At 52.8% G+C, this 22153-nt stretch overlaps 1 protein-coding gene across 3 annotated transcripts in view; it reads right to left on the bottom strand.

Annotated features, from left to right (window-relative positions):
* Positions 1-22153, bottom strand: part of LOC141189172 (protein sel-1 homolog 3-like) — a 265916-nt gene that overhangs the window by 243087 nt on the left and 676 nt on the right. The window contains exon 1 of one of the 3 annotated variants that reach the window (XM_073661121.1): positions 19753-19825. The exons of the other annotated variants lie outside the window; for them this stretch is intronic. Coding sequence (XP_073517222.1) covers positions 19753-19788 — 36 coding nt within the window. The 5' untranslated portion in view covers positions 19789-19825. Of the gene's footprint in view, positions 1-19752; positions 19826-22153 lie in introns of those variants that run through there. 3 annotated transcript variants of the gene reach the window in all.

Below are 22153 nucleotides of genomic sequence, written 5' to 3'. Positions count from 1 at the left end.
ATCACGCAGCTTTCCCAGAATCTTGAAACACAGCTATGGTGGCCATCACCCAGCTTTCCCAGACTCCTGAATCATAGCCATGTTGGCCATCACCCAGATTTCCCAGACTCCTGAATCATAGCCATGTTGGCCATCACTCAGCTTTCCCAGGCTGCTGAATCATAGCCATGATGCTATCACTCAGCTTTCCAAGACACCTGAATCATAGCCATGGTGCCATCACCCAGCTTTCCCAGACTCCTGAAATATAGCCATGCTGGCCATCATCCAGCTTTCCCAGACTCCTGAATCATAGCCATGGTGCCAACACCCAGCTTTCCCAGGCTCCTGAAACACAGCTATGGTGGCCATTACCCAGCTTTCCCAGACTCCTGAAACACAGCTATGTTGGCCATCACCCAGCTTTCCCAGACTCCTGAAACACAGCTATGGAGGCCATCACCCAGCTTTCCCAGACTCCTGAAACGCAGCCATGTTGGCCATCACCCAGCTTTCCCAGACTCCTGAATCACAGCCATGCTGGCCATCACCCAGCTTTCCCAGACTCCTGAATTATAGCCATGTTGGCCATCACCCAGCTTTCCCAGACTCCTGAAAAACAGCTATGTTGGCCATCACCCAGCTTTCCCAGACTCCTGAATCATAGCCATGTTGGCCATCACTCAGCTTTCCCAGGCTGCTGAATCATAGCCATGATGCTATCACTCAGCTTTCCAAGACACCTGAATCATAGCCATGGTGGCCATCACCCAGATTTCCCAGACTCCTGAAACACAACCATGGTGGCCATCACCCAGCTTTCCCAGGCTCCTGAATTATAGCCATGGTGGCCATCACCCAGATTTCCCAGGCTCCTGAAACACAACCATGGTGGCCATCACCCAGCTTTCCCAGGCTCCTGAATTATAGCCATGTAGGACATCACCCAGCTATCCCAGACTCCTGAAACACAGCCAATGTTGGCCATCACCCAGCTTTCCCAGACTCCTGAATCATATCCATGGTGCCGTCACCCAGCCTTGCCAGACTCTTCAAACACAGCCATGTTGGCCATCACCCAACTTTCCAGACTCCTGAATCATAGCCATGGTGGCCCTAACCCAGCTTTCTCAGACTCCTGAGTCATAGCCATGGTGGCCATCACGCAGCTTTCCCAGACTCCTGAATTATAGCCATGGTGGCCATCACCCAGCTTTCCCAGACTCCTGAATCATAGCCATGGTGCCATCACCCAGCTTTCCCAGACTCCTGCATCATAGCCATGGTGGCCATTACGCAGCTTTCCCAGATTCCTGAATCATAGCCATGGTGGCCATCACCCAGCTTTCCCAGACTCCTGAATCATAGTCATGGTGGCCATCACCCAGCTTTCCCAGACTCCTGAATCATAGCCATGTTGGCCATCGCCCAGCTTTCCCAGACTCCTGAATCATAGCCATGTTGGCCATCACCCAGCTTTCCCAGACTACTGAATCATGGCCATGGTGGCCACCACTCAGCTTTCCCAGACTCCTGAATCACAGCCATGCTGGTCATCACCCAGCTTTCCCAGACTCCTGAAACACAGCCATGTTGGCCATCACGCAGCTTTCCCAGACTCTTGAAACACAGCTATGTTGGCCATCACCCAGCTTTCCCAGACTCCTGAAATATAGCCATGCTGGACATCATCCAACTTTCCCAGACTCCTGAATCATAGCCATGGTGCCATCACCCAGCTTTCCCAGACTCCTGAAACACAGCCATGTTGGCTATCACGCAGCTTTCCCAGAATCTTGAAACACAGCTATGGTGGCCATCACCCAGCTTTCCCAGACTCCTGAATCATAGCCATGTTGGCCATCACCCAGATTTCCCAGACTCCTGAATCATAGCCATGTTGGCCATCACTCAGCTTTCCCAGGCTGCTGAATCATAGCCATGATGCTATCACTCAGCTTTCCAAGACACCTGAATCAAAGCCATGGTGGCCATCACCCAGATTTCCCAGACTCCTGAAACACAACCATGGTGGCCATCACCCAGCTTTCCCAGGCTCCTGAATTATAGCCATGGTGGCCATCACCCAGATTTCCCAGACTCCTGAAACACAACCATGGTGGCCATCACCCAGCTTTCCCAGGCTCCTGAATTATAGCCATGATGCCATCACCCAGCTTTACCAGACTCCTGAAACACAGCTATGTTGGCCATCACCCAGCTTTCCCAGGCTCCTGAATTATAGCCATGATGCCATCACCCAGCTTTCCCAGACTCCTGAAACATAGCCAATGTTGGCCATCACCCAGCTCTCCAAGAATCCTGAATCATGGCCAACATCACCCAGCTGTCTCAGACTCCTGAATTATAGCCATGGTGCCATCACCCAGCTTTCCCAGGCTCCTGAAACGCAGCTATGGTGGCCATCACCCAGCTTTCCCAGACTCCTGAAACACAGCTATGTTGGCCATCACCCAGCTTTCCCAGACTCCTGAAACACAGCTATGGTGGCCATCACCCAGCTTTCCCAGACTCCTGAAACACAGCCATGTTGGCCATCACCCAGCTTTCCCAGACTCCTGAATCACAGCCATGCTGGCCATCACCCAGCTTTCCCAGACTCCTGAATTATAGCCATGTTGGCCATCACCCAGCTTTCCCAGACTCCTGAAAAACAGCTATGTTGGCCATCACCCAGCTTTCCCAGACTCCTGAATCATAGCCATGTTGGCCATCACCCAGATTTCCCAGACTCCTGAAACACAGCCATGTTGGCCATCACCCAGCTTTCCCAGACTCCTGAATCATAGCCATGGTGGCCATCACACAGCTTTCCCAGACTCCTGAAACACAGCCATGTTGGCCATCATGCAGCTTTCCTAGACTCTTGAAACACAGCCATGCTGGCCATCATCCAGCTTTCCCAGACTCCTGAATCATGGCCATGGTGGCCATCACCCAGCTTTCCCAGACTCCTGAATCATAGCCATGTTTGCCGTAACCCAGCTTTCCCAGACTCCTGAATCATAGCCATGTTGGCCATCACCCAGCTTTCCCAGACTCCTGAATCATAGCCATGGTGGCCATCACGCAGCTTTCCAGACTCCTGAAACACAGCTATGGTGGCCATTACCCAGCTTTCCCAGACTCCTGAAACATAGCCATGGTGGCCATCACCCAGCTCTCCCAGACTCCTGAATCATAGCCATGTTGGCCATCACCCAGCTTTCCCAGACTCCTGAATCATAGCCATGGTGGCCATCACGCAGCTTTCCAGACTCCTGAAACACAGCCATGTTGGCCATCACCCAGCTTTCCCAGACTCCTGAAACATAGCCATGGTGGCCATCACCCAGCTCTCCCAGACTCCTGAATCATAGCCATGTTGGCCGTAACCCAGCTTTCCCAGACTCCTGAAACACAGCCATGTTGGCCATCACCCAGCTCTCCCAGACTCCTGAATCATAGCCATGTTGGCCGCAACCCAGCTTTCCCAGACTCCTGAATCATAGCCATGTTGGCCATCACCCAGCTTTCCCAGACTCCTGAATCATAGCCATGGTGGCCATCACGCAGCTTTCCAGACTCCTGAAACACAGCTATGGTGGCCATCACCCAGCTTTCCCAGACTCCTGAAACACAGCCATGTTGGCCATCATCCAGCTTTCCCAGACTCCTGAAACATAGCCATGGTGGCCATCACCCAGCTTTCCGAGACTCCTGAAACACAGCAAATGTTGGCCATCACCCAGCTTTCCCAGACTCCTGAAACACAACCATGGTGGCCATCACCCAGCTTTCCCAGGCTCCTGAACTATAGCCATGGTGGCTATCACCCAGCTTTCCCAGACTCCTGAAACACAGCCAATGTTGGCCATCACCCAGTTTTCCCAGACTCCTGAATCATAGCCATGTTGGCCATCACCCAGCTTTCCCAGACTCCTGAAACACAGCCAATGTTGGCCATCACCCAGCTTTCCCAGACTCCTGAATTACATCCATGGTGCCGTCACCCAGCTTTCCCAGAGTCCTGAAACACAGCCATGGTGGCCATCACCCAGCTTTCCCAGGCTCCTGAATTATAGCCATGGTGGCCATCACCCAACTTTCCAGACTCCTGAAACACAGCTATGGTGGCCATCACCCAGCTTTCCCAGACTCCTGAAACACAGCTATGGTGGCCATCACCCAGCTTTCCCAGACTCCTGAAACACAGCTATGGTGGCCATCACCCAGCTTTCCCAGACTCCTGAAACACAGCTATGTTGGCCATCACCCAGCTTTCCCAGACTCCTGAAACACAGCTATGGTGGCCATCACCCAGCTTTCCCAGACTCCTGAAACACAACCATGTTGGCCATCACCCAGCTTTCCCAGACTCCTTAATCACAGCCATGCTGGCCATCACCCAGCTTTCCCAGACTCCTGAATTATAGCCATGTTGGCCATCACCCAGCTTTCCCAGACTCCTGAAAAACAGCTATGTTGGCCATCACCCAGCTTTCCCAGACTCCTGAATCATAGCCATGGTGGCCATCACCCAGCTTTCCCAGACTCCTGAATCATAGCCATGTTGGCCATCACCCAGATTTCCCAGACTCCTGAATCATAGCCATGTTGGCCATCATGCAGCTTTCCCAGACTCTTGAAACACAGCCATGCTGGCCATCATCCAGCTTTCCCAGACTCCTGAATCATAGCCATGGTGGCCATCACCCAGCTTTCCCAGACTCCTGAATCATAGCCATGTTGGCCATCACCCAGCTCTCCCAGACTCCTGAATCATAGCCATGTTGGCCGTAACCCAGCTTTCCCAGACTCCTGAATCATAGCCATGTTGGCCATCACCCAGCTTTCCCAGACTCCTGAATCATAGCCATGGTGGCCATCACGCAGCTTTCCAGACTCCTGAAACATAGCCATGGTGGCCATCACCCAGCTTTCCCAGACTCCTGAAACACAGCCATGTTGGCCATCACCCAGCTTTCCCAGACTCCTGAAACACAGCCATGTTGGCCATCACCCAGCTTTCCCAGGCTACTGAATCATAGCCATGATACCATCACTCAGCTTTCCCAGACTCCTGAAACACAGCAAATGTTGGCCATCACCCAGCTTTCCCAGACTCCTGAAACACAACCATGGTGGCCATCACCCAGCTTTCCCAGGCTCCTGAATTATAGCCATGTTGGCCATCACCCAGCTTTCCCAGACTCCTGAAACACAGCCAATGTTGGCCATCACCCAGATTTCCCAGACTTCTGAAACACAACCATGGTGCCGTCACCCAGCTTTAACAGAGTCTTCAAACACAGCCATGTTGGCCCTCACCCAGCTTTCCCAGACACGTGAATTATAGCCATGGTGGCCATCACACAGCTTTCCCAGACTGCTGAAACACAGACAATGTTGGCCATCACCGAGCTTTCCTAGACTCCTGAATCATATCCATGGTGCCGTCACCCAGCTTTCCCAGACTCCTGAATCATAGCCATGGAGGCCATCATCCAGTTTTCCCAGACTCCTTAAACACAACCATGGTGGCCATCACCCAGCTTTCCCAGGCTCCTGAATTATAGCCATGGTGGCCATCACCCAACTTTCCCAGACTCCTGAAACACAGCCAATGTTGGCCATCACCCAGCTTTCCCAGACTCCTGAATCATATCCATGGTGCCGTCACCCAGATTTTCCAGAGTCTTCAAACACAGCCATGTTGGCCCTCACCCAGCTTTCCCAGACTCCTGAATCATAGCCATGTTGGCCATCACCCAGCTTTCCCAGACTCCTGAATCATAGCCATGGTGGCCATCACCCAGCTTTCCCAGGCTGCTGAATCATAGCCATGGTGGCCATCACCCAGCTCTCCCAGACTCCTGAATCATAGCCATGTTGGCCCTCACCCAGCTCTCCCAGACTCCTGAATCATAGCCATGATGGCCATCATCCAACTTTCCAGACTCCTGAATTATAGCCATGGTGCCATCACCCAGCTTTCCCAGGCTCCTGAAACACAGCCATGGTGGCCATCACCCAGCTTTCCCAGGCTCCTGAATTATAGCCATGATGCCATCACCCATCTTTCCCAGACTCCTGAAACACAGCTATGGTAGCCATCACCCAGCTTTCCCAGGCTCCTGAATTATAGCCATGATGCCATCACCCAGCTTTCCCAGATTCCTGAATCATAGCCATGTTGGCCATCATCCAGTTTTCTCAGACTCCTGAATTATAGCCATGGTGGCCATCACCCAACTTTCCAGACTCCTGAATTATAGCCATGATGTCATCACCCAGCTTTCCCAGGCTCCTGAATTATAGCCATGGTGGCCATCACCCAGCTTTCCCAGACTCCTGAAACACAGCCAATGTTGGCCATCACCCAGCTTTCCCAGACTCCTGAATCATATCCATGGTGCCGTCACCCAACTTTGCCAGACTCTTCAAACACAGCCAATGTTGGCCATCACCCAGCTTTCCCAGACTCCTGAATCATAGCCATGGTGGCCATCACCCAGTTTTCCCAGACTCCTGAATCATAGCCATGGTGCCATCATCCAGCTTTCCCAGACTCCTGAAACACAGCTATGGTGGCCATCACCCAGCTTTCCCAGACTCCTGAAACACAGCTATGGTGGCCATCACCCAGCTTTCCCAGACTCGTGAAACACAGCTATGTTGGCCATCACCCAGTTCTCCCAGACTCCTGAAACACAGCTATGGTGGCTATCACCCAGCTTTCCCAGACTCCTGAAACACAACCATGTTGGCCATCACCCAGCTTTCCCAGACTCCTGAATCACAGCCATGCTGGCCATCACCCAGCTTTCCCAGACTCCTGAATTATAGCCATGTTGGCCATCACCCAGCTTTCCCAGACTCCTGAAAAACAGCTATGTTGGCCATCACCCAGCTTTCCCAGACTCCTGAATCACAGCCATGCTGACCATCACCCAGCTTTCCCAGACTCCTGAATTATAGCCATGTTGGCCATCACCCAGCTTTCCCAGACTCCTGAAAAACAGCTATGTTGGCCATCACCCAGCTTTCCCAGACTCCTGAATCATAGCCATGGTGGCCATCACCCAGCTTTCCCAGACTCCTGAATCATAGCCATGTTGGCCATCACCCAGATTTCCCAGACTCCTGAAACACAGCCATGTTGGCCATCATGCAGCTTTCCCAGACTCCTGAAACACAGCCATGTTGGCCATCACCCAGCTTTCCCAGACTCCTGAAACACAGCCATGTTGGCCCTCACCCAGCTTTCCCAGACTCCTGAATCATAGCCATGTTGGCCATCACCCAGCTTTCCCAGACTCCTGAATCATAGCCATGGTGGCCATCACGCAGCTTTCCAGACTCCTGAAACATAGCCATGGTGGCCATCACCCAGCTTTCCCAGACTCCTGAAACACAGCCATGTTGTCCATCACCCAGCTTTCCCAGACTCCTGAAACACAGCCATGTTGGCCCTCACCCAGCTTTCCCAGACTCCTGAATCATAGCCATGTTGGCCATCACCCAGCTTTCCCAGGCTACTGAATCATAGCCATGATGCCATCACTCAGCTTTCCCAGACTCCTGAAACACAGCCAATGTTGGCCATCACCCAGCTTTCCCAGACTCCTGAAACACAACCATGGTGGCCATCACCCAGCTTTCCCAGGCTCCTGAATTATAGCCATGGTGGACATCACCCAGCTTTCCCACACTCCTGAAACACAGCCAATGTTGGCCATCGCCCAGCTTTCCCAGACTCCTGAATTACATCCATGGTGCAGTCACTCAGCTTTCCCAGACTCCTGAATCAGAGCCATGGTGGCCATCAACCAGATTTCCCAGACTTCTGAAACACAACCATGGTGCCATCACCCAGCTTTTCCAGAGTCTTCAAACACAGCCATGTTGGCCATCACCCAGCTTTCCCAGACACGTGAATTATAGCCATGGTGGCCATCACACAGCTTTCCCAGACTGCTGAAACACAGCCAATGTTGGCCATCACCGAGCTTTCCTATACTCCTGAATCATATCCATGGTGCCGTCACCCAGCTTTCCCAGACTCCTGAATCATAGCCATGGAGGCCATCATCCAGTTTTCCCAGACTCCTTAAACACAACCATGGTGGCCATCACCCAGCTTTCCCGGGCTCCTGAATTATAGCCATGGTGGCCATCACCCAGCTTTCCCAGACTCCTGAAACACAGCCAATGTTGGCCATCACCCAGCTTTCCCAGACTCCTGAATCATATCCATGGTGCCGTCACCCAGATTTTCCAGAGTCTTCAAACACAGCCATGTTGGCCCTCACCCAGCTTTCCCAGGCTGCTGAATCATAGCCATGATGCCATCACCCAGGTTTCCCAGACACCTGAAACACAGCCAATGTTGGCCATCACCCAGCTTTCCCAGACTCCTGAAACACAACCATGGTGGCCATCACCCAGCTTTCCCAGGCTCCTGAATGATAGCCATGGTAGCCATCACCCAGCTTTCCCAGACTCCTGAAACACAGCCAATGTTGGCCATCACCCAGCTTTCCCAGACTCCTGAATCATATCCATGGTGCCGTCACCCAGCTTTGCCAGACTCCTGAATCATAGCCATAGTGGCCATCATCCAACTTTCCAGACTCCTGAATTATAGCCATAGTGCCATTACCCAGCTTTCCCAGCTCCTGAAACACAGCCATGGTGGCCATCACCCAGCTTTCCCAGGCTCCTGAATTATAGCCATGGTGGCCATCACCCAGCTTTCCCAGACTCCTGAAACACAGCCAATGTTGGCCATCACCAGCTTTCCCAGACTCCTGAATCATATCCATGGTGCCGTCACCCAGCTTTGCCAGACTCCTGAATCATAGCCATGGTGGCCATCATCCAACTTTCCAGACTCCTGAATTATAGCCATGATGCCATCACCCATCTTTCCCAGACTCCTGAAACACAGCTATGGTAGCCATCACCCAGCTTTCCCAGGCTCCTGAATTATAGCCATGATGCCATCACCCAGCTTTCCCAGACTCCTGAATCATAGCCAATGTTGGCCATCACCCAGCTCTCCAAGACTCCTGAATCATAGCCATGTTGGCCATCATCCAGTTTTCTCAGACTCCTGAATTATAGCCATGGTGCCATCACCCAGCTTTCCCAGGCTCCTGAATTATAGCCATGGTGGCCATCACCCAACTTTCCAGACTCCTGAATTATAGCCATGATGCCATTACTCAGCTTTCCCAGGCTCCTGAATTATAGCCATGGTGGCCATCACCCAGCTTTCCCAGACTCCTGAAACACAGCCAATGTTGGCCATCACCCAGCTTTCCCAGACTCCTGAATCATATCCATGGTGCCGTCACCCAGCTTTGCCAGACTCTTCAAACACAGCCATGTTGGCCCTCACCCTGCTCTCCCAGACTCCTGAATCATAGCCATGTTGGCCATCATCCAACTTTCCAGACTCCTGAATTATAGCCATGGTGCCATCACCCAGCTTTCCCAGACTCCTGAAACACAGTTATGGTAGCCATCACCCAGCTTTCCCAGGCTCCTGAATTATAGCCATGATGCCATCACCCAGCTCTCCCAGACTCCTGAATCATAGCCATGTTGGCCATCATCCAATTTTCCAGACTCCTGAATTATAGCCATGGTGCCATCACCCAGCTTTCCCAGACTCCTGAAACACAGTTATGGTAGCCATCACCCAGCTTTCCCAGGCTCCTGAATTATAGCCATGGTGGCCATCACCCAGTTTTCCCAGACTCCTCAATCATAGCCATGTTGGCCATCATCCAACTTTCCAGACTCCTGAATTATAGCCATGGTGCCATCACCCAGCTTTCCCAGGCTCCTGAAACACAGCCATGGTGGCCATCACCCAGCTTTCCCAGGCTCCTGAATTATAGCCATGGTGGCCATCACCCAACTTTCCAGACTCCTGAATTATAGCCATGATGCCATCACCCATCTTTCCCAGACTCCTGAAACACAGTTATGGTAGCCATCACCCAGCTTTCCCAGGCTCCTGAATTATAGCCATGATGCCATCACCCAGCTCTCCAAGACTCTTGAATCATAGCCATGTTGTCCATCATCCAGTTTTCTCAGACTCCTGAATCATAGCCATGGTGCCATCACCCAGCTTTCCCAGGCTCCTGAAACACAGCCATGGTGGCCATCACCCAGCTTTCCCAGGCTCCTGAATTATAGCCATGGTGGCCATCACCCAACTTTCCAGACTCCTGAATTATAGCCATGGTGCCATCACCCAGCTTTCCCAGACTCCTGAAACACAGCCATGTTGGCCATCACCCAACTTTCCCAGACTCCTGAATCATATCCATGGTGGCCATCACCCAGCTTTCCCAGACTCCTGAATTATAGCCATGTTGGCCATAACGCAGCTTTCCCAGACTCTTGAAACACAGCTATGTTGGCCATCACCCAGCTTTCCCAGACTCCTGAATCATAGCCATGGTGGCCATCACCCAGCTTTCCCAGACTCCTGAAACACAGCCATGCTGGCCATCATGCAGCTTTCCCAGACTCCTGAAACACAGCCATGCTGGCCATAACCCAGCTTTCCCAGACTCCTGAATCATAGCCATGGTGGCCATCACGCAGTTTTCCCAGACTCTTGAATCATAGCCATGGTGGCCATCACCCAGCTTTCCCAGACTCCTGAATCATAGCCATGTTGGCCCTCACCCAGCTTTCCCAGACTCTTGAATCATAGCCATGGTGGCCATCACCCAGCTTTCCAGACTCCTGAAACATAGCCATGGTGGCCATCACCCAGCTTTCCCAGACTCCTGAAACACAGCCATGTTGGCCATCACCCAGCTTTCCCAGACTCCTGAAACACAGCCATGTTGGCCCTCACCCAGCTTTCCCAGATTCCTGAATCATAGCCATGTTGGCCATCACCCAGCTTTCCCAGGCTGCTGAATCATAGCCATGATGCCATCACTCAGCTTTCCCAGACTCCTGAAACACAGCCAATGTTGGCCATCACCCAGCTTTCCCAGACTCCTGAATTATAGCCATGATGCCATCACCCAGCTTTCCCAGACTCCTGAAACACAGCCAATGTTGGCCATCACCCAGCTTTCCCAGACTCCTGAAACACAACCATGGTGGCCATCACCCAGCTTTCCCAGGCTCCTGAATTATAGCCATGGTGGCCATCACCCAGCTTTCCCAGACTCCTGAAACACAGCCAATGTTGGCCATTACCCAGTTTTCCCAGACTCCTGAATCATATCCATGGTGCCGTCACCCAGCTTTTCCAGAGTCTTCAAACACAGCCATGTTGGCCCTCACCCAGCTTTCCCAGACACGTGAATTATAGCCATGGTGGCCATCACCCAGTTTTCCCAGACTCCTGAATCATAGCCATGTTGGCCATCACCCAGCTTTCCCAGGCTGCTGAATCATAGCCATGATGCCATCACCCAGCTTTCCCAGACTCCTGAAACACAGCCAATGTTGGCCATCACCCAGCTTTCCCAGACTCCTGAAACACAACCATGGTGGCCATCACCCAGTTTTCCCAGACTCCTGAATCATAGCCATGTTGGCCATCACCCAGCTTTCCCAGACTCCTGAATTACATCCATGGTGCCGTCACCAAGCTTTTCCAGAGTCTTCAAACACAGCCATGTTGGCCCTCACCCAGCTTTCCCAGACACGTGAATTATAGCCATGGTGGCCATCACCCAGCTTTCCCAGACTGCTGAAACACAGCCAATGTTGGCCATCACCCAGCTTTCCCAGACTCCTGAATCATATCCATGGTGCAGTCACCCAGCTTTCCCAGACTCCTGAATCATAGCCATGGTGGCCATCACCCAGCTTTCCCAGGCTCCTGAATTAAAGCCATGGTGGCCATCACCCAACTTTCCAGACTCCTGAATTATATCCATGATGCCATCATCCAGCTTTCCCAGACTCTTGAAACACAGCTATGGTGGCCATCACCCAGCTTTCCCAGGCTCCTGAATTAAAGCCATGGTGGCCATCACCCAACTTTCCAGACTCCTGAATTATAGCCATGGTGGCCATCACCCAACTTTCCAGACTCCTGAATTATAGCCATGGTGGCCATCACCCAGCTTTCCCAGGCTCCTGAATTAAAGCCATGGTGGCCATCACCCAACTTTCCAGACTCCTGAATTAAAGCCATGGTGGCCATCACCCAACTTTCCAAGACTCCTGAATTATATCCATGATGCCATCACCCAGCTTTCCCAGACTCTTGAAACACAGCCATGTTGGCCATCACCCAGCTTTCCCAGACTCTTGAAACACAGTTATGGTGGCCATCACCCAGCTTTCCAGACTCCTGAATTATAGCCATGATGCCATCACCCAGCTTTCCCAGACTCTTGAAACACAGCCATGTTGGCCATCACCCAGCTTTACCAGACTCCTGAAACACAGCCATGGTGGCCATCACCCAGCTTTCCCAGGCTCCTGAATTAAAGCCATGGTGGCCATCACCCAACTTTCCAGACTCCTGAATTATAGCCATGATGCCATACCCAGCTTTCCCAGACTCTTGAAACACAGCTATGGTGGCCATCACCCAGCTTTCCAAGACTCCTGAATTATAGCCATGATGCCATCACCCAGCTTTCCCAGACTCCTGAATCATAGCCAATGTTGGCCATCACCCAGCTTTCCAAGACTCCTGAACCATAGCCATGGTGCCATCACCCAGCTTTCCAGACACCTGAATCATAGCCATGGTGGCCATCACCCAGCTTTCCCAGGCTGCTGAATCATAGCCATGTTTGCCATCACCCAGCTTTCCCAGACTCCTGAAACATAGCCATGTTGGCCATCATCCAGCTCTCCCAGACTCCTGAATCATAGCCTTGTTGGCCATCACCCAACTTTCCCAGACTCCTGAATCATAGCCATGTTGGCCCTCACCCAGCTTTCCCAGACTCCTGAATCATAGCCATGGTGGCCATCACCCAGCTCTCCCAGACTCCTGAATCATAGCCATGTTGGCCATCACCCAACTTTCCCAGACTCCTGAATCATAGCCATGGTGGCCATCACCCAGCTTTCTAGACTCCTGAATCATAGCCATGGTGGCCATCACCCAGCTTTCCCAGACTCCTGAATCATAGCCATGTTGGCCATCACCCAGCTTTCCCAGACTGCTAAATCATAGCCATGATGCCATCATTCAGCTTTCCAAGACACCTGAATCATAGCCATGTTGGCCATCACCCAGCTTTCCCAGACTCCTGAATCATAGCCATGGTGGCCATCACCCAGCTTTCCCAGACTCCTGAAACACAACCATGGTGGCCATCACCCAGCTTTCCCAGGCTCCTGAATTATAGCCATGGTGGCCATCACCCAGCTTTCCCAGACTCCTGAAACACAGCCAATGTTGGCCATCACCCAGCTTTCCCGGACTCCTGAAACATAGCCAATGTTGGCCATCACCCAGCTTTCCCAGACGCCTGAATCATAGCCATGTTGGCCATCACCCAGCTTTTCCAGACTCTTCAAACACAGCCATGTTGGCCCTCACCCAGCTTTCCCAGACTCCTGAATCATAGCCATGGTGGCCATCATCCAGTTTTCCCAGACTGCTGAAACACAGCTATGGTGCCATCACCCAGCTTTCCCAGACTCCTGAATCATAGCCATGGTGACATCACCCAGCTTTCCCAGACTCCTGAAACACAGCTATGGTGCCATCACCCAGCTTTCCCAGACTCCTGAATCATAGCCATGGTGGACATCACCCAGCTTTCCCAGACTCCTGAATCATAGCCATGTTGGCCATCACCCAGCTTTTCCAGACTCTTCAAACACAGCCATGTTGGCCCTCACCCAGCTTTCCCAGACTCCTGAATCATAGCCATGGTGACATCACCCAGCTTTCCCAGACTCCTGAAACACAGCTATTGTGCCATCACCCAGCTTTCCCAGACTCCTGAATCATAGCCATGGTGGCCATCACCCAGCTTTCCCAGGCTCCTGAATTATAGCCATGGTGGCCATCACCCAGCTTTCCCAGACTCCTGAAACACAGCCAATGTTGGCCATCACCCAGCTTTCCCGGACTCCTGAAACATAGCCAATGTTGGCCATCACCCAGCTTTCCCAGACGCCTGAATCATAGCCATGTTGGCCATCACCCAGCTTTTCCAGACTCTTCAAACACAGCCATGTTGGCCCTCACCCAGCTTTCCCAGACTCCTGAATCATAGCCATGGTGGCCATCATCCAGTTTTCCCAGACTGCTGAAACACAGCTATGGTGCCATCACCCAGCTTTCCCAGACTCCTGAATCATAGCCATGGTGACATCACCCAGCTTTCCCAGACTCCTGAAACACAGCTATGGTGCCATCACCCAGCTTTCCCAGACTCCTGAATCATAGCCATGGTGGCCATCACCCAGCTTTCCCAGACTCCTAAATCATAGCCATGTTGGCCATCACCCAGCTTTTCCAGACTCTTCAAACACAGCCATGTTGGCCCTCACCCAGCTTTCCCAGACTCCTGAATTATAGCCATGGTGACATCACCCAGCTTTCCCAGACTCCTGAAACACAGCTATGGTGCCATCACCCAGCTTTCCCAGACTCCTGAATCATAGCCATGGTGGCCATCATCCAGCTTTCCCAGACTCCTGAATCATAGCCATGGTGCCATCACCCAGCTTTCCAAGACACCTGAATCATAGCCATGGTGGCCATCACCCAGCTTTCCAAGACACCTGAATCATAGCCATGGTGGCCATCACCCAGCTTTCCCAGACTCCCGAATCATAGCCATGGTGCCATCACCCAGCTTTCCCAGACTCCTGAATCATATCCATGGTGCCGTCACCCAGCTTTCCCAGACTCCTGAATCATAGCCATGATGCCATCACCCAGCTCTCCAAGACTCTTGAATCATAGCCATGTTGGCCATCATCCAGTTTTCTCAGACTCCTGAATCATAGCCATGGTGCCATCACCCAGCTTTCCCAGGCTCCTGAAACACAGCCATGGTGGCCATCACCCAGCTTTCCCAGGCTCCTGAATTATAGCCATGGTGGCCATCACCCAACTTTCCAGACTCCTGAATTATAGCCATGGTGCCATCACCCAGCTTTCCCAGAGTCCTGAAACACAACTATGGTGGCCATCACCCAGCTTTCCCAGACTCCTGAAACACAGCCATGTTGGCCATCACCCAACTTTCCCAGACTCCTGAATCATATCCATGTTGGCCATAACGCAGCTTTCCCAGACTCTTGAAACACAGCTATGTTGGCCATCACCCAGCTTTCCCAGACTCCTGAATCATAGCCATGGTGGCCATCAACCAGCTTTCCCAGACTCTTGAAACACAGCCATGCTGGCCATAACCCAGCTTTCCCAGACTCCTGAATCATAGCCATGGTGGCCATCACGCAGTTTTCCCAGACTCTTGAATCATAGCCATGGTGGCCATCACCCAGCTTTCCCAGACTCCTGAATCATAGCCATGTTGGCCCTCACCTAGCTTTCCCAGACTCTTGAATCATAGCCATGGTGGCCATCACCCAGCTTTCCAGACTCCTGAAACATAGCCATGGTGGCCATCACCCAGCTTTCCCAGACTCCTGAAACACAGCCATGTTGGCCATCACCCAGCTTTCCCAGACTCCTGAAACACAGCCATGTTGGCCCTCACCCAGCTTTCCCAGACTCCTGAATCATAGCCATGTTGGCCATCACCCAGCTTTCCCAGGCTGCTGAATCATAGCCATGATGCCATCACTCAGCTTTCCCAGACTCCTGAAACACAGCCAATGTTGGCCATCACCCAGCTTTCCCAGACTCCTGAATTATAGCCATGATGCCATCACCCAGCTTTCCCAGACTCCTGAAACACAGCCAATGTTGGCCATCACCCAGCTTTCCCAGACTCCTGAAACACAACCATGGTGGCCATCACCCAGCTTTCCCAGGCTCCTGAATTATAGCCATGGTGGCCATCACCCAGCTTTCCCAGACTCCTGAAACACAGCCAATGTTGGCCATTACCCAGTTTTCCCAGACTCCTGAATCATATCCATGGTGCCGTCACCCAGCTTTTCCAGAGTCTTCAAACACAGCCATGTTGGCCATCACCCAGCTTTCCCAGACACGTGAATCATAGCCATGGTGGCCATCACCCAGTTTTCCCAGACTCCTGAATCATAGCCATGTTGGCCATCACCCAGCTTTCCCAGGCTGCTGAATCATAGCCATGATGCCATCACCCAGCTTTCCCAGACTCCTGAAACACAGCCAATGTTGGCCATCACCCAGCTTTCCCAGACTCCTGAAACACAACCATGGTGGCCATCACCCAGTTTTCCCAGACTCCTGAATCATAGCCATGTTGGCTATCACCCAGCTTTCCCAGACTCCTGAATTACATCCATGGTGCCGTCACCCAGCTTTTCCAGAGTCTTCAAACACAGCCATGTTGGCCCTCACCCAGCTTTCCCAGACACGTGAATTATAGCCATGGTGGCCATCACCCAGCTTTCCCAGACTGCTGAAACACAGCCAATGTTGGCCATCACCCAGCTTTCCCAGACTCCTGAATCATATCCATGGTGCAGTCACCCAGCTTTCCCAGACTCCTGAATCATAGCCATGTTGGCCATCACCCAGCTTTCCCAGACTCCTGAATCATAGCCATGGAGGCCATCATCCATTTTTCCCAGACTCCTTAAACACAACCATGGTGGACATCACCCAGCTTTCCCAGGCTCCTGAATTATAGCCATGGTGGCCATCACCCAGCTCTCCCAGACTCCTGAATCATAGCCATGTTGGCCATCACCCAGCTTTCCCAGACTCCTGAATCATAGCCATGGTCGCCATCATCCAGTTTTCCCAGACTCCTGAATCATAGCCATGTTGGCCATCACCCAACTTTCCAGACTCCTGAATCATAGCCATGGTGGCCATCACCCAGCTTTCCCAGGCTCCTGAATTAAAGCCATGGTGGCCATCACCCAACTTTCCAGACTCCTGAATTATATCCATGATGCCATCATCCAGCTTTCCCAGACTCTTGAAACACAGCTATGGTGGCCATCACCCAGCTTTCCCAGGCTCCTGAATTAAAGCCATGGTGGCCATCACCCAACTTTCCAGACTCCTGAATTATAGCCATGGTGGCCATCACCCAACTTTCCAGACTCCTGAATTATAGCCATGGTGGCCATCACCCAACTTTCCAGACTCCTGAATTATAGCCATGGTGGCCATCACCCAGCTTTCCCAGGCTCCTGAATTAAAGCCATGGTGGCCATCACCCAACTTTCCAGACTCCTGAATTAAAGCCATGGTGGCCATCACCCAACTTTCCAAGACTCCTGAATTATATCCATGATGCCATCACCCAGCTTTCCCAGACTCTTGAAACACAGCCATGTTGGCCATCACCCAGCTTTCCCAGACTCTTGAAACACAGTTATGGTGGCCATCACCCAGCTTTCCAGACTTCTGAATTATAGCCATGATGCCATCACCCAGCTTTCCCAGACTCTTGAAACACAGCCATGTTGGCCATCACCCAGCTTTACCAGACTCCTGAAACACAGCCATGGTGGCCATCACCCAGCTTTCCCAGGCTCCTGAATTAAAGCCATGGTGGCCATCACCCAACTTTCCAGACTCCTGAATTATAGCCATGATGCCATCACCCAGCTTTCCCAGACTCTTGAAACACAGCTATGGTGGCCATCACCCAGCTTTCCAAGACTCCTGAATTATAGCCATGATGCCATCACCCAGCTTTCCCAGACTCCTGAATCATAGCCAATGTTGGCCATCACCCAGCTTTCCAAGACTCCTGAATCATAGCCATGGTGCCATCACCCAGCTTTCCAGACACCTGAATCATAGCCATGGTGGCCATCACCCAGCTTTCCCAGGCTGCTGAATCATAGCCATGTTTGCCATCACCCAGCTTTCCCAGACTCCTGAAACACAGCCATGTTGGCCATCATCCAGCTCTCCCAGACTCCTGAATCATAGCCTTGTTGGCCATCACCCAACTTTCCCAGACTCCTGAATCATAGCCATGTTGGCCCTCACCCAGCTCTCCCAGACTCCTGAATCATAGCCATGTTGGCCATCACCCAACTTTCCCAGACTCCTGAATCATAGCCATGGTGGCCATCACCCAGCTTTCTAGACTCCTGAATCATAGCCATGGTGGCCATCACCCAGCTTTCCCAGACTAATGAATCATAGCCATGTTGGCCATCACCCAGCTTTTCCAGACTCTTCAAACACAGCCATGTTGGCCCTCACCCAGCTTTCCCAGACTCCTGAATCATAGCCATGGTGACATCACCCAGCTTTCCCAGACTCCTGAAACACAGCTATTGTGCCATCACCCAGCTTTCCCAGACTCCTGAATCATAGCCATGGTGGCCATCACCCAGCTTTCCCAGACTCCTGAATCATAGCCATGGTGACATCACCCAGCTTTCCCAGACTCCTGAAACACAGCTATGGTGCCATCACCCAGCTTTCCCAGACTCCTGAATCATAGCCATAGTGGCCATCACCCAGCTTTCCCAGACTCCTAAATCATAGCCATGTTGGCCATCACCCAGCTTTTCCAGACTCTTCAAACACAGCCATGTTGGCCCTCACCCAGCTTTCCCAGACTCCTGAATTATAGCCATGGTGACATCACCCAGCTTTCCCAGACTCCTGAAACACAGCTATGGTGCCATCACCCAGCTTTCCCAGACTCCTGAATCATAGCCATGGTGGCCATCATCCAGCTTTCCCAGACTCCTGAATCATAGCCATGGTGGCCATCACCCAGCTTTCCCAGACTTCTGAATCATAGCCATGTTGGCCATTACCCAGCTTTTCCAGACTCTTCAAACACAGCCATGTTGGCCCTCACCCAGCTTTCCCAGACTCCTGAATTATAGCCATGGTGACATCACCCAGCTTTCCCAGACTCCTGAAACACAGCTATGGTGCCATCACCCAGCTTTCCCAGACTCCTGAATCATAGCCATGGTGACATCACCCAGCTTTCCCAGACTCCTGAATTATAGCCATGGTGGCCATCACCCAGCTTTCCCAGACTCCTGAATCATAGCCATGGTGGCCATCACCCAGCTTTCCCAGGAACAGATATAATATGTCGCCGACTGCAATTTATAATGGCGTGTGAAGGAGTTAAACCCCCCTGGCCCCGGGGAGGTGCTCTGCTTCGGCGTTTACATACCAGGTGAGTAACACACGGATACACGCGGTGGCGGACACGGTACACAAACCGCCATGTTTGTCTAAGGGGTGTGACATGTGAACAAACACAAAGATTGTGATCTCCGGGACATGTAAGAAAGCGTCAGAAAGTGACGAATGTGCAGAGGATCCATCATCATCATCGTCACTGCGGAGGAAGAGGAGCGCAGCAGCCAGACCGCTGTCCCCCGGAGCTCACAATCTACAATGGTCAGTCCCATGTAAACCAGATAAATCAGATAGAGAATGGAAGCCGTGCGGCATTTATCTCCGCAGTCACCGCCGCCTGCCTCTACCATGAACAGCGGAGAAAAGAATAACTAAGCCTCAACCATCTCCACAAGAAAAAAAGACCTAAAGATAAGACGCCAGTGATGGAGCTTATCCGTGTAGAGAGATCAGTATAAGAGCGCACCGGCCCTTTAACCAGAGCACACAGGTGTACAGGTGTACAGGTGCGCTCACAGGTATAGACACTGCTGTGCGCTCACCTGAGCTCCGCCGTCCGCCGGCCCCGGATCCCTCATCCTGTTACTGATCCTTCACCTGGAGGAGGAGGGACGACGCTTCTCCCATGTCCGCACCTGTTCTGCTGCAGGAGGGCTCCCGTTACACAGTGTGAGGCGTGGACCCCCCGATCACACAGGTGACCTGGCAATCCCAAAAATCATCCCCACGGCTCCAAATAACTGGATATAATGTCCAATATACAGAACCAACCCTCAGGGAGTGGAGACTATCATACAGGGGCTCCGGGGAGTGGAGACTATCATACAGGGGCTCCGGGGAGTGGAGACTATCATACAGGGGCCCTGGGGAGTGGAGAATATCATACAGGGGCCCCGGGGAGTGGAGACTATCATACAGGGGTCCCAGGGAGTGGAGACTATCATACAGGGGCCCTGGGGAGTGGAGAACATCATACAGGGGCCCTGGGGAGTGGAGAATATCATACAGGGGCCCCGGGGAGTGGAGACTATCATACAGGGGCTCCGGGGAGTGGAGACTATCATACAGGGGTCCCGGGGAGTGGAGACTATCATACAGGGGTTCCGGGGAGTGGAGACTATCATACAGGGGTCCCGGGGAGTGGAGAATATCATACAGGGGCCCCGGGGAGTGGAGACTATCATACAGGGGTCCCAGGGAGTGGAGACTATCATACAGGGGCCCTGGGGAGTGGAGAACATCATACAGGGGCCCTGGGGAGTGGAGAATATCATACAGGGGCCCCGGGGAGTGGAGACTATCATACAGGGGTCCCAGGGAGTGGAGACTATCATACAGGGGCCCTGGGGAGTGGAGAACATCATACAGGGGCCCTGGGGAGTGGAGAATATCATACAGGGGCCCCGGGGAGTGGAGACTATCATACAGGGGTCCCAGGGAGTGGAGACTATCATACAGGGGCTCCGGGGAGTGGAGACTATCATACAGGGGCTCCGGGGAGTGGAGACTATCATACAGGGGTCCCGGGGAGTGGAGACTATCATACAGGGGTTCCGGGGAGTGGAGACTATCATACAGGGGTCCCGGGGAGTGGAGAATATCATACAGGGGCCCTGGGGAATGGAGAATATCATACAGGGGCCCCGGGGAGTGGAGACTATCATACAGGGGTCCCAGGGAGTGGAGACTATCATACAGGGGTCCCGGGGAGTGGATACTATCATACAGGGGTCCCGGGGAGTGGAGACTATCATACAGGGGCCCCGGGGAGTGGATACTATCATAGAGGGGTCCCGGGGAGTGAAGACTATCATACAGGGGCCGCAGGAAGTGGAGACTATCATACAGGGGCCGCAGGAAGTGGAGAATATCATACAGGGGCCCCGGGAAGTGGATACTATCATACAGGGGTCCCGGGGAGTGGAGACTATCATACAGGGGCCCCGGGGAGTGGAGACTATCATACAGGGGCCCCGGGGAGTGGAGACTATCATATAGGGGTCCCGGGGAGTGGAGAATATCATACAGGGGCCCCGGGAAGTGGAGACTATCATACAGGAGCCTGGGGGAGTGGAGAATATCATACAGGGGCCCCGGGGAGTGGAGAGTATCATACAGGGGCCCCGGGGAGTGGAGACTATCATACAGGAGCCCCGGGGCGTGGAGACTATCATACAGGGGCCCCGGGGAGTGGAGACTATCATACAGGGGCCGCAGGAAGTGGAGACTATCATACAGGGGCCCTGGGGTGTGGAGAGTATCATACAGGGGCCCCGGGGAGTGGAGACTAACATACAGGGACCCCGGGGAGTGGAGACTATCATACAGGGGTCCCGGGGAGTGGAGAACATCATACAGGGGCCCTGGGGAGTGGAGAATATCATACAGGGGCCCCAGGGAGTGGAGACTATCATACAGGGGTCCCAGGGAGTGGAGACTATCATACAGGGGCTCCTGGGAGTGGAGACTATCATACAGGGGTTCCGGGGAGTGGAGACTATCATACAGGGGTCCCGGGGAGTGGAGAATATCATACAGGGGCCCTGGGGAGTGGAGAATATCATACAGGGGCCCCGGGGAGTGGAGACTATCATACAGGGGTCCCAGGGAGTGGAGACTATCATACAGGGGTCCCGGGGAGTGGATACTATCATACAGGGGTCCCGGGGAGTGGATACTATCATAGAGGGGTCCCGGGGAGTGAAGACTATCATACAGGGGCCGCAGGAAGTGGAGACTATCATACAGGGGCCACAGGAAGTGGAGAATATCATACAGGGGCCCCGGGAAGTGGATACTATCATACAGGGGTCCCGGGGAGTGGAGAATATCATACAGGGGCCCCGGGGAGTGGAGACTATCATACAGGAGCCTGGGGGAGTGGAGAATATCATACAGGGGCCCCGGGGAGTGGAGAGTATCATACAGGGGCCCCGGGGAGTG

The sequence above is a fragment of the Phyllobates terribilis genome, unplaced genomic scaffold (genome assembly GCF_046119375.1).
Source record: "Phyllobates terribilis strain yellow unplaced genomic scaffold, ASM4611937v1 Scaffold_2__4_contigs__length_985480577, whole genome shotgun sequence".
In the NCBI taxonomy this organism is placed as follows: Eukaryota; Metazoa; Chordata; class Amphibia; order Anura; family Dendrobatidae; genus Phyllobates; species Phyllobates terribilis.
The sequence above is the reverse complement of the archived record's forward strand: the minus strand, read 5'-3'. Positions and strand labels throughout refer to the sequence as shown.